The following is an 11,524-nucleotide window of genomic DNA, read 5'->3' as shown; positions in this document are numbered from 1 at the left end:
TACCAAAAGCAGTGTAATCAGTAGATTCAAAATGAACAGATAAGGCAGTGTAAGTGACTAGTGATGTGCTATCAAAAATGATACAATGTAATTCTGTAGTTCATGACACTTGTGGTGAAAAAAAAAGTTTTTGGATAAGAAACAATTTCCATCATTAACGTTTCTGAAACATAATAATGGAATAATAAAATATTTGCCCAGTGAAGGTCTTCCTGTGTTACATATAAAGTTATATTTGCACATTAATAGCATACATATAACTGCTGTTTTAAAGAACATGTAATATTGTACTGCATACACACAAAATTCCATGATAGCAAATTTTTCATCTGTTAATTCTAAGTTTCTGTCTATTGCTTTAAAAATTTAAATGATGCTGGTAGTACCCAAAAATAAATTTTATTAATTTTATAAATCAAGAGATGTTTAAAGTTAAGCTGTGGTTTGTACTATGTAGCTTTTGGACTTTTAGCTTCCTGCATTCTATAACACACCTGTCTGTTTTCATTCCTGGAGCATAAAATACTGTTATTCAGACATCAAGTTGTCTTTTTCTATGCTACATGACACAATGGGTTACAGAAACAGTCTGTTGCTTCCAAGTTATCACAAATCAAAGCTCGCAAAGGAACCCTTGGCATCAAAATTATTTGCAGGGGGTATGCATACTTTTTCATCAGGCAATTTTAATTAATTTTATGAACAAACCGATGGTGGAAGTCAAACCAGTGTATTTCTAGCGATGGGTCCATGCCCAGATAAATGGAGAGGGTTGAGTCAAGGATATTTGATGTGAAATCTTTGACAAATCAAACATGTGGATCATCATCAGAATTAGACTTTTATATCAGATCAGTTAACTGCAACTGTTGCTAGCACTGTTGACCAACAGGGTGCTAGAGGAAACAGTGCTACTGTTGGCCAAAGACAAAGGACAAAAAATGAAGAGGCCAGGGCCAAGGGATTTGGTGTCTCCTAAATGAGTGAGATGGTGAGATAATGTCATTAAGATAAGATGGGGAATGATTATTTAAGACCTTGTATGTGAGGAGCTGGATTTTGAATTCTGCTCTGGATTTAACAGGAAGCCAATGAAGGGAAGCCAGAGAAATATGTTCTTTCTTTCTAGTCCCTGTTGTTACTCTTGCTGCAGCATTTTGGATTAACTGAAGGCCTTTTGGGATGTTTTTAGGGCATCCTGATAATAATGAATTACAGGGGTCCTGTGTTGAAGTAATAAATGCATGAACTAGTTTTTCAGTGTGAATCTGAGACAAGATATTTTAATTTTAAAGTTATTCAGCAAATGGAAGAAAGCAGTCTTACATATTTGTTTAATACGTGTATTGAAGGACATGTCTTGGTCAAAAATGACTACAAGGTTCCTCACCGCGTTACTGGAGGCCAAGGTAATGCCATCCAGAGTAAGAATCTGGGTAGATACAATACAATACAAATGTTCTGGATTTACGGAGGGCTTTCTTATAAAGCAGCAAACTATTTCTCCAGGCTAAATGATGATCCTCTAAATTTGTGACACGCCATTTCCTCTCCAGCTTACGAGTCATCTGCTTTAGGGTACGTGTTTTAGAATTATACCACGGAGTCAGGTACTTCTAATTTGGTACAGGGCATTGAGGATGATAAAAGTGGGTGGGTGATAGTTACAGCACTTTCAGAACCACATCTACTGTAATGATGTCTAGCTCCCACTGCTGTGTAATAAATTATTGCAAATGTAAATGTTATCAGGAAATGGTCAGACAGGAGAGGGTTTTCAGGAAACACTGTTAAATGTTCAGGTTCTATGCCATATGTTAAAACAAGATCTAGAGTGTGATTAAAGTGGTGGGTGGGTTCTTTTACATTTTGAGAGAAGCCAATTGAGTCTAATAACAGATTAAATGCCATGTTGAGGCTGTCATTTTTAGCATCTACATGGATGTTAAAATCACCCACAATAATTATTTTATCTGAGCTGAGAACTAAATCAGTTACAATTTCTGAGAAATCAAGACAGAAGACAGAAAATCGGGTATTCGTAAGCCGGGGTTCCACTGCATTACATTAGTAAATGTCTCCATTTTATGTGGATGCTCATTTTTAAAATAAAACATTACTGTGGCAGCACCAAAACTTTACTCACTTAAATTTTTCTGCAAAACAAACATGTTTTCTTTTTTTCACTGTGTGACATTGCAACACATATTGATAGATGTCGCACTGCAGTAAAATTCAGATTAATCAAATACCATGATTCCAACTGTTATGAAGAATAATATTCCAATATTGTAAATTATACTCTATCACACAAACTAATAGGCTGACTTTGCTACAGTCAAGGAAACCACCAGTTTACTAAACTTTTTTCTCTTTTCTCTACAGGCCTTCGTCACAGTTTAAAGCTTGCTCTCAAGTTTTTATCATGGCAAAGTAAGTCATATTAGAATAATTAACCACTGATCCATAATAAAATTCATTGTTATATGTTCATCAATCTATTCAATTTCTACCACTTGTCTGTGAGTGTACACTTTATCCAAAACCTGGTGAGAGTTTACTCATGTTTATTACTCATGTTGATGGTTGTAGCTCAGGAGGTAGAGCTGGGGCCCGTTCTTCGTACCTCGCTTACTACATCCAAGATCAAATGACACATCCAAGACCAAATCATCGTGCCAACCGTGAGCTCGCTAATCCGGTTCTCCGAACACACCTGCTGTTGACGATTAGTACAGCTGGATGAAGTAATGTGAGATCACTGGGTGGCTTAACAGGGGCTACGCATCGATAGTAGAAACATTGATCGGCAACCCTTTGATTGGTCGGCGAAAATGTCGAAGGAGCGCGCTCGGTATTTTTCGGCAGCAGAGCAAGAACTCTTGAGTGAGGGATTTCAGGAGTTTCAGAGTTTAATCAGAACGCAAGGGAACACTGCAAAGGCTGCAAAAGCAAGGAGAGAGGGCTGGCAGAAAGTTGCTGACAAATTAAACTCGTAAGTAATTTAATAATAACAATAATAATGGAGTGGATTAATATAGCGCTTTCAAGGCACCCAAAGCGCTTTACAATGCCACTATTCAGTCACTCTCACATTCACACACTGGTGGAGGCAGCTACGGTTGTAGCCACAGCTGCCCTGGGACAGACTGACAGAAGCGAGGCTGCTGTATCGCGCCATCGGCCCCTCTGGCCAACACCAGTAGGCGGTAGGGTAGATTTATCATATCACACTATATTATCCAATATTATATTACATTATATTATATTATGTTATATTATATCCACTTTCACATCAGAGCCACAACAGGACCCACTAGAACATGGGAACAAGTAAAAGTGAAATACAGGAATATTCTACAGAATGGTAATATTTATCACTTATATTGCTTTTAGTCTCTTGGAAAGAGACCCTGGAATAATCTGTTTGTTTGTTTATAACAGCAACCAAGAAAAGGGCAGAGCAAAAACAAAGACAGGTGGTGGTCCTGCACCCCCTCGTCAACAAGTTGGTTAAGTAAATAATACCCTCACGGGGAAATCGATATCTCTCTATGAGCACACTGTCGCGCTGAGCTAAAGGATCCTGTCTATCCCGCAATATATGCTGAGTTCTGAGGACTCTCCTTATCAATCTTGCACCTTCCGCAATGGGTGGCTCGCATATACGGACAGGACATGGCTGCGACAGGCTTCCCAAATCCACCTTCGCTTTTATAGCCGTGGTCTCTCATCTTGATTACACGAAGTAATTTGCAATTACTACTCTGAAATATGAATTACATCTGTAATAATCACATACATGTAATAGAATGTTAATAGTACATTTCCCTTTTTTAGGAAATGACCTGTATGTATCTGTGTGACATCAATAAAAGGATCAAGTGCTGCATTATCTTTAGTTACATTGATGTTATTTATTTATGGTGAAACAGTGGTGGAATATCGCTGTTGCTTTCGTATACATGAAGCGGACATACCTGCGTGGTCGCGATCTAATCCTGTTTACATAAAGTAAACCTGCTCCCGAGCAGGTTTACGCTTACGGCTCTGTTGCTATGGCAGCAAGTCCCGGATGAGCTTCGGGGAACCGAACGATCCAAGATCACGCGAAATCGTCAACAATCAAATCCAGCTAACCTACTTAGCGAGGTACGAAGAACGGGCCCCAGGTCTCCTACTGATTGGAAGGTTAGTAGTTCGAGCCCTGGCTCCTCCAGTCTGCATGTGAATGTGTATGAATGAATGAACTATGAGCAAGCTCTTTGACAACAGTGGGAAGGAAAAACCCCCTTTTAACACAAACAAAACTGCAGCAGAACCAGTCTCAAGGAGGGACACTATCCTCCGCAATTCATTTGGGGTGAGGGGAAGAATCATTAACTAATTATTAATTACAAAGTCATGCATAAAAACATTATGAGAGGAAAAAAAAGGTGCATTGTAGGGATTCCCCAGCAGCTTAGACCTATTGCAGGATAATGAAGTGAAGATTCACTGTCACTGGATCCAGCCCTAACTGTATGATTTATCAAATAAGGAAGTTTAATCTTGTTTTCCCAAGGTCAAAATAAGATTTTGGGATCAAAATAGACTTTTGATCTTGGGACTTTGAGGCCATACTCGGCACAGATGTTCCTGTATATTGGACACTTGATTATGGTGTTCCATGTATGCCCTGCCTGCTAGCATCTTGCATCCTGCTTTTATGTGCTGGAGTATCTCAGTCAGGGGCACCTTTACACAGCCTGCACCTTGGGTCTTGCCTGGTGTGCTAGACACAAGCCTCTATGGATCTTCTACTCAGAGCTCAGTAGTGCACTGCGCATCCTACCAGCTCTGACGACTTACTAAAATAGAGAGATGATCGTCTTACTGAAGGGGTTCAGGCCTATGCAGAATAGTGGTGGGGATAGATCCTTAGTAGTGACTTATGGTAAGTTATGCTATTGACTTGCAGTTGGCTTCCAGTGTTGTTTGCCACATCCACTGAGTTACTAATGAAGGCTTTTAAGATCATGTTGATCTTCTACAGCTGTAGACATTCCATGATCCATGTGTGGGGCATTGAGTCATAGGCCTTCTTGTAGTCAATCCAGGCAGTGCACAGGTTGGTTAGTCTGGTTTTAGAGTCTTAGGTACCTGGTGTTTTGAGGTGTTTCAGGAATGTCCTTCTAAGAGGACCCACCCCAGGCCAAATCCAACTTGAGAGATTATATCTTTTAGCTGACTTTGGCCTCTCTACTTAGACTACTGTCCCTATGACCCAAACCTTGATAAGTGCCAGAAAATGGATGGATGGATTAAAAGCTCTGTTCAATACACATTTGTTTTAAAATGAAGTTTAGCAATTTGCTAATAAGAAATACACATTAAATGTAATCACTCTTAAAGTCTACTGTATTTGTTTTATGGCAGGGATATGCAGTCATCAAAACTAAAGAGCATCATCTCAAAATGTGATTTGATCAAAAAAGGATCTCCTAGTTGTTACAAGCTGACAACAACGACTGACATAGTTGGCACTTTAAGAAGAGTTACCTTTGGCAAAAAAAATCCAAGCAAGCCAAATAAAACCATCTTACTTGTGGGTGAAACAGGAGCAGGAAAATCTAGTCTGATCAATGCTTTGGTCAACTACACGATGGGAGTGAAGTGGGAGGATGAAGTCTGGTTTAAGATCGTAGTTGACAAGAATCAAAGTCAGTTTCAGAGTCAGACATCAGATGTGATTCTGTATGAGGTCTTTGATTTTGAAAATAAAACTCTGCCTTACTCTCTGACCATTATTGATACTCCTGGATATGGAAACACCCAAGGGATCGAACATGATGTCATCGTCAGTCAACGATTGTTTGACTTATTTCGCTCTCAGGAAGGATTTCATGAAATTGATGTGGTGGGTCTGGTGGTGAGGGCAAGTGAATGTAGACTTAATGACCGCTTTGTGTACATCTTGAATTCAGTGATGTCTCTGTTTGGAAAAGACTTGGAGAAAAACATTGTTACCCTCATTACATATTCAAATGGAGTCACACCTGTGAATGTCCTTCAAGCTCTTGAAGCTGCAAATATTAAATGTGCCAGAAATGAAAAAAATGTACCTCTTCACTTTCTGTTTGATAACTGCCAGCATCAAGATCGAACTAAGCAAAGAGGGAACTTGCAGCATGCTCATGAAATTTCAGCACAAGGAATGAGACAGTTTACAGACTTTCTAGAAAATATCACACCTCAAAAACTGGAGACAACTGTGGAAGTTATGAAGGAACACATCAGACTAACAGCCTGCATCCAAAACCTGCAAGACCGCCTCATGTTAATTGCACTAAAACAGGCAGAACTCAAACAGACTCAGCAAGCTCTGAAGAAATATGAACAAGAGATGAAGATGAATAAAGAGTTTGAAGTAGAAGTCAATGAGCCATACAAAGACAAAGAGCGTATTAATGGTGGAATGTGGGGGCTGTTTTTTTTTGAAGGAGCCGTCTGCTGCACATTCTGTGAGGAGAACTGTCACTACCCTGGCTGCACAATGGCCTGGAAACCTGAACACTGTGAGGTCATAAAAGATGGGCGCTGCACTGCTTGCACCAGGAAGTGTCTTGCATCCGCTCACAGTAAAGAAAAATACATCTATGTTACAAAGACAAAGAAAGTTCAGAAAACTCTAATAGATGTGAAGGAAAAGTATGAAAAGAGCAAAGCAGCATCTGTGGATGCATCAAGCCTTTTGGATGATCTCCAAAAAGAAATAGAAAACCTTGAAGCAGATAAAGAAAAGTGGATTGATATGGCCTGCCAGCATGTTGACAGACTGAATAAAATTGCCTTGAAAGTAGATTCAGTGTCCACTTATGTCCACTTGGACTTCCTGATTGAGAAGATGAAGGAGAAAGGCGACACAGAAAAGTTGCGGACGCTGAAGAGGCAGGCAAATCTGGTCAACGAAATAGTTCGAAGTGGAGTAAAGTATGCTTATGTAGGTCTATGTAAAATCTTCTCAAAAAACAATGACAACAAAGTTTACACTAATGTCTAGGCTTTAAAATAAATATGTTTGTGATGTACAGATATAATTTAGATGTGTATTGTATTATATCTGTCTGAATTAACATGGGGCACATAACACTAACACTGTATCAGAAATGAAAAAAAAAAAACATTAAATCAGTAATAAAATTATATTTGGAGATATCTACTGTACTAAATCAAATCTAGGTAGAAATATCTAACAAATAATATATATCTATCTAACAAATATCTAGGTAGCACAAATTCCATGCTTCTTCAAATGCATATATTATTCATTTAAAATCAATGATAGGACTTGGATCAACAATACAACAGGTGATGCTAGTGTGCAGTCCTTAGGTGCTGCACTGTCCAGGTACAGAGGAAGAAAATGTGGAGCTGTTGGCGATGTGTAGCACTGACGTTTGGAAAGGGAGTTACGCCAGGCTTAGGTTTTTGTTTCAATGTTAAGTTAAGGTTGTAGAGTAGAGCATTTAAAGTGGATTATGTAGACTAGGTATCGCTAAAATATTTTTTTCTTGTATAATAAACAAGAAAATAAAATGAAATACTTTTGATTTAGCTTTAAAATGACTCTGAAATTAGCCTGACTCCAAATAGAAAACCAAACAAGTGTTTTTTATACAAGTCTCAGACTGATACAGTTTATCACTATTTTAAACAACATTTCTGTAAATTAGAACCTGTGTAATCTTCTGAAGCTGTCTAGCATTTACAAAATCAAAGAAATAAACAAAACAAAACAAAAAACTAAATCTATGTAACCTATATTTGCTTGTTTTTAAAGGGGCTTCTATTTTCTTTTCTCTATTTCTGTTTTAGCATGTAACATGTTTTAGAATTTCTTTCATCTATGTGTTGATCACATTGTATATTAGTAATTTTAAGTCATTGTTTTAGCATGTCTGCCTCATACCCTATTTAAGCAGTTAGACAGATGGTGGGGGTCTGGTAAGGAAATGGGGACACTGACACAGCAAGCCTGGCACCACAGGTAGTGGAGCCTTTTGTCTAATGGTTTTCTACCTTTCTATATGATGAACTGTAAAGCGTGTGGTGGTTTTATCAATAAAAAGATTCCACATACACATTCATCTGGTTTCTGATTCACATCATAAATTTTCATCAACAAGCATGAGAATCATTGTTGGGATTCAAAAATAACTTTGAAAAGAGAGAAATGGTCTAATAAAAACTGTTTAGTGATGGGACTTTTAGGATAAACTGGTTGGTTACTGTGTTTGCAAGACTCTAACATGTAATTTGAACCAAAATAAATTTATGTTTCTAAGGTGAATGTAATGAAATACACAATCTGCATGAAATTCACCAGCTTACCACTTCTTAAATTTATTCTTGTTGATATGACTTGATGCACTCTAACAAGAGTGGTTAGTTGTCTTAAAGACTTGCGATATCACAAGATCACATGAGTTTTTAAACCACAGAAAAGCACACATGTGGTTTGCTTCACAGTCATCTTGGAAAGGTAAGAGTGAATCTTTCTTTATCCATCTAGATGAAAATACTTCTTGCGCAAAAGTAGTGATGGCCAAACGAAGCTTTTTGAAACATTGAAGTTTGTCTTAAAAAAAACAGTTAATCACTCAAAGCTTTTCAACATAGTCCTCTCTGGTGACATCTGCTGGCCAAAAATATGAACAGCAGCTTGACTAAAAAAATGATGATTATGACTGCCCACTCTACAGAGTGGAGTTCACAATTTGAACATGTATTTTTTAGGGGGTAAAACCATTATGTCTCTTTGTTTAATAAATACATTTGATCAATCAACTTTCCTTTTTAAACATGTGCCATGGTGATCTCTTTCTTTGTTTGGGACTTCTTGTTGTTGGGAAACACAATAAACAGAAAACACATATCATATACATAAATGAATGTACGAGACACTATAGAGTATGCTTCTGTTGTGAGTTCCTGACTCCACTTCAACCACTGGACAGGAATGTTTATAAATAATATTATATTAGGTCAGAACCTTCACAGATATATTAGGTCAAATTTCTCATATATATTTTTGATCTTGGGGTAGACTTGACTGTGAACTGGAAAGGGAGAATGCTTATAAACTTGTAAGGTAAAAACATCTAAAACAATGCCCTTTTGATATTTATGCTAGAAAAGTTCCCAGTTATGATCACCTCATGTCTGACAGTGTCAATTTATGAAATGGAGAACAAACTTTCCTCAAATTAAAAATTCAAATCTTTCATGTTTTACTAAAATATGTGGTACAGATTTCCCAGACCGGACTCCTCTACTCCCAATTTGTAGTGTCTGATTAGTCGTGGTCAAAATGTTTATTTGACTTAAGTGCATTTAACTTCAAAAGCAGAATAAACACTTGTGTTTTCTATTCAGTTCCACTTACATACAGCAGTTTTCTCTTCGATTTTTGATGCTATTTAATCTTTGCTGGTTAAAAGTTAAGTTAATCTCTAATATAACAACACCCAACCTGTGGACAGACTGTGTTACCAAACCACACACTCCACTTGGGCCATTTTATCTCACTCAGTTCATTGTCCTTGTTAAACCATGTTTAACTGAGTTCTCCTGTGAGTTTAACAAACTGCTGACTGTTTAAAACATATCACACAGTATCAAGCTCTGCTGTAAGATACATTATGACTGCAACATTCATTCACATGATGATGTGTCACGCATTAGTCATGCTGACTGTGTTCTGATGGTGCGATGGTTTCTTATTTTCCACTCCTTTCATGACACTTCTGCTCTGATTAAGTCACTTTTGTTTTGCAGAAACATTCCTGAGAATAACTAAATATATAATCTTTATCTGTGTTGAATTTGTTACTTATGTGGTTGCAGTTTGTGACTCTGAGTTATAGGAAAACAGCAGACTGACACGTGAAGCCACTGGGAACATTTCACACTTCTTGTAAACAGACTCTATTGTTTGCCCAATAAACAGAGAATAAATGAACTCAGTCAAAATCAGGCGAGGACCAGATGACATGTATTGTTTGCTAAATAAAACAGAATGATGTGGGATAAAATTTCCACCCTGAGCTGTAAAAAAAATATTTTACCAGCATCAAATTTCACTGCTCTGAAGGATGTTTAGATCATTCTCATTGATCTCTCTCATCCTTTTGCTACTGCTGGAAAAAAATAAACACTATTGACTCCAAAACACTTGTGATGCTCCTTTATTCAAACCTCTGTGCAGAGGGAGATCATGCAATGTAAAAAGCAGATCTGAGGGGCCGTGCCTCAGTCCTACACATATATACCTTTAGTCTCACCCTTCGGGGTGGGGGCTTCAAAACATGCTCTAAAACCCTGGGGATTCCCTTATATGGTAACCAAAGCAACGCATAGCCAGAGTGGTGTGTGTGTGTGTGTGTGTGTGTGTGTGTGTGTGTGTGTGTGTGTGTGTGTGTGTGTGTGTGTGACGTAAGCACGTGCAGAGTGGATGTTGAGCACATAATTATTAGTGAGAAAAACCAAACCATGAAGCTAACATAACTGAAACACTGTATGCTCACGACTTACATCTACTTTTACTATGTTCTGTGCACCTATACACCCCCAGCTGTGGGTTCATGTTTCTCTACATTCCACAGGGCCTCATCTCTCAAGGTTTTTTTCTATCTACTTCTCACAAGGACAACTCATCACCTTTGTCTTATGGTGTTAAGCATGCTGTTGATCTTCCACCTGGTCTGTTTCCAGCTGCTCCCTCTGTGGTCTGAGCCCCTCAGTCTGTGTTTAGGGTGAGAGCTTCAGTTTATCCTTCTGACAGAGTAACACACTCACATCCCACTAAGTAGCTTCCTCTACTCCCAATTATACACAGTTCATATTAAACATGGTCTGAAACTGCCAGTTTCTGATTGCTTAGGAATACATTAGGTCAGAGTTCTGTTTATGTTGAATTCTGAAACTACACTGTCCTTGTATAGTTCATCATTGCTCCTACTACGTTCTTTGCTGTATCAGATAGGTGTTTGTCCAGGTTCTTCGCACCTCGTTGTGGTGAGCCAATAGGGATGAATGACACTTGAGTGGACAGAGGTGTACATGTGATAGCTCTGCATAACGACTACTTTGCAACGGATTAGGCAGAACAGTGAATCTCTGTTGGCTGATTTCTCACAAAAACAGTCCAACATAGGTCTCACATTAGCAATTAGCAGCGATGAGAAACAACTTCAACTCCAGACATTTTTTTTTTGTTTGTTTTTGTTTTCTTTGGAGGGGGTGCTTCTTCTTCTACACCAAATTAGATACCTTCTTACTCAAATTTTGCACTTTACTAATTCATAGTCTCTCCTCGTTGGACTATTTCCTATCTTCAGAGTTGCTTAAAATAATGTTTAACAGGCAAATAGTGTATTTCTAAATTCTGCTAATGTACATAAACACAGTTATACAACAAGACTTTTCTCATGAGCTGTGATTGGGGATGATGACAGATAAAACAAAAACACGCACAGTCACT

At 38.1% G+C, this 11,524-nt stretch overlaps 1 protein-coding gene across 1 annotated transcript; it reads left to right on the top strand.

Moving 5' to 3' along the window:
* Window positions 1-2,388: 2,388 nt before the first annotated feature.
* On the top strand, window positions 2,389-7,790 carry LOC113018475 (uncharacterized). The gene is made up of 2 exons (XM_026161541.1): window positions 2,389-2,433; window positions 5,419-7,790. The coding sequence occupies exons 1-2, from the start codon at window positions 2,426-2,428 to the stop codon at window positions 7,040-7,042; spliced, it is 1,632 nt and encodes a 543-aa protein (XP_026017326.1). The 5' UTR covers window positions 2,389-2,425; the 3' UTR covers window positions 7,043-7,790.
* The last annotated feature ends 3,734 nt before the right edge of the window (window positions 7,791-11,524 follow it).

Source organism: Astatotilapia calliptera, unplaced genomic scaffold, assembly GCF_900246225.1.
Source record: "Astatotilapia calliptera unplaced genomic scaffold, fAstCal1.2 U_scaffold_9, whole genome shotgun sequence".
Lineage (NCBI taxonomy): Eukaryota > Metazoa > Chordata > Actinopteri > Cichliformes > Cichlidae > Astatotilapia > Astatotilapia calliptera.
Note: the sequence above shows the minus strand (reverse complement) of the source record. Positions and strands in the feature narration are given on the sequence as shown.